General features: G+C 46.9%; 1 protein-coding gene across 1 annotated transcript; it reads right to left on the bottom strand.

Moving 5' to 3' along the window:
* Positions 1 to 342: 342 nt before the first annotated feature.
* LOC121918742 (beta-keratin-related protein-like) lies at positions 343 to 792 on the bottom strand. Its single transcript, XM_042444741.1, has one exon. The coding sequence runs from the start codon at positions 790 to 792 to the stop codon at positions 343 to 345; it is 450 nt and encodes a 149-aa protein (XP_042300675.1).
* Between the last annotated feature and the right edge of the window lie 377 nt (positions 793 to 1,169).

The raw sequence follows: 1,169 nt of genomic DNA, 5'->3' as shown, positions 1-1,169 counted from the left end.
CCTCCACCATACATTAAGGCAATTGACCAATGAGGTACACAGCCAGAGAGACACAGATTTGAATGCAGAATGAGCTTTATTTAAAAGATGCGGAGAAAAGGTTGACAGTTAAGGAAACAGGCAAGGATCATGACAAAGCACAAAAAACAAGACAACTGTGGTTGCTGCTTAGTGGGCTTTAGACATTCAAAAGTGGAAATGGAGGAGAAGAAAGAGCCACACAGAGTTCTTGAACACTGTCTTGGCTTCAGTAGTGATTCCAGGAGATCAGACTGAGACACTTGGTAACGGATCCAAAAAATCATAGGTTATTCATGGTCATTCTTTTCCAGTTTCATGGGTCTAGGTACAAATGCTACCACGGCGCCCATATCCAAGATTTCTACGCCCCAAGAGCCCAAAGCCCTGGTTGCCAAATCCATAGCCAAAGCCATGATGGCCCAAGCCTCCTGCCAGGCCAATGCCGCTAACGGCGCATGGAGCATTGCCTCCCACAGCAACAGGCTCACAGGTAGCAGAGAGGATGGGCCCTGGGAGGGTGACAACAACAGCAGGGGGCTGGATCAGAACCTCTGATGGAGGGACCTGGTTGATGCAGGAAGGCCTGACTCCATTCAGGATGCCAAGATTGCCGGCTAATTCTGATCCTCCGAATCCCAAACCACCGAAACCGCCATAACCGAAGTTGCCAAAGCCCTGATTTCCATAGCCTCCCAGACCTCCTGCTCCAAATCCAACGGTGGTTTCAGAAGCACAGGAGGGGATGGCACACGCTGGACCAAAACCTGGCATTGTTGATAGAGGTGACTCTGAAACAAGGGATACAATCACTATGGAACTTGTTAAATCAGAGACAAGTAGATGGTATCTGCTACTTTCTAGTCCCTAACATTCATCCAACCTATACCCTTTCCCCGCTTCAATGCAATTGTTAAATGCTGAGATATTTGAATATATATATATGTGTGTGTGTGTGTGTGTGTGTGTGTGTGAACTTTAGGGAATGGGAACCATGGGAATCTTTTTTAATCTTCTAAATATCTGAGTGTGGACTTAGCAGTGTTTCTGTAATGAATTAATGAGAAAGGAGAGAGGGACCAGAGTCTCACTATGGAGACACTGTGACCCTCAGAGAGACACTATGGGGGACCTTTGGCTTTAAGGGAGAC

This window comes from Sceloporus undulatus, unplaced genomic scaffold (assembly GCF_019175285.1).
Source record: "Sceloporus undulatus isolate JIND9_A2432 ecotype Alabama unplaced genomic scaffold, SceUnd_v1.1 scaffold_29619, whole genome shotgun sequence".
In the NCBI taxonomy this organism is placed as follows: domain Eukaryota; kingdom Metazoa; phylum Chordata; class Lepidosauria; order Squamata; family Phrynosomatidae; genus Sceloporus; species Sceloporus undulatus.
The sequence above is the reverse complement of the archived record's forward strand: the minus strand, read 5'-3'. Positions and strand labels throughout refer to the sequence as shown.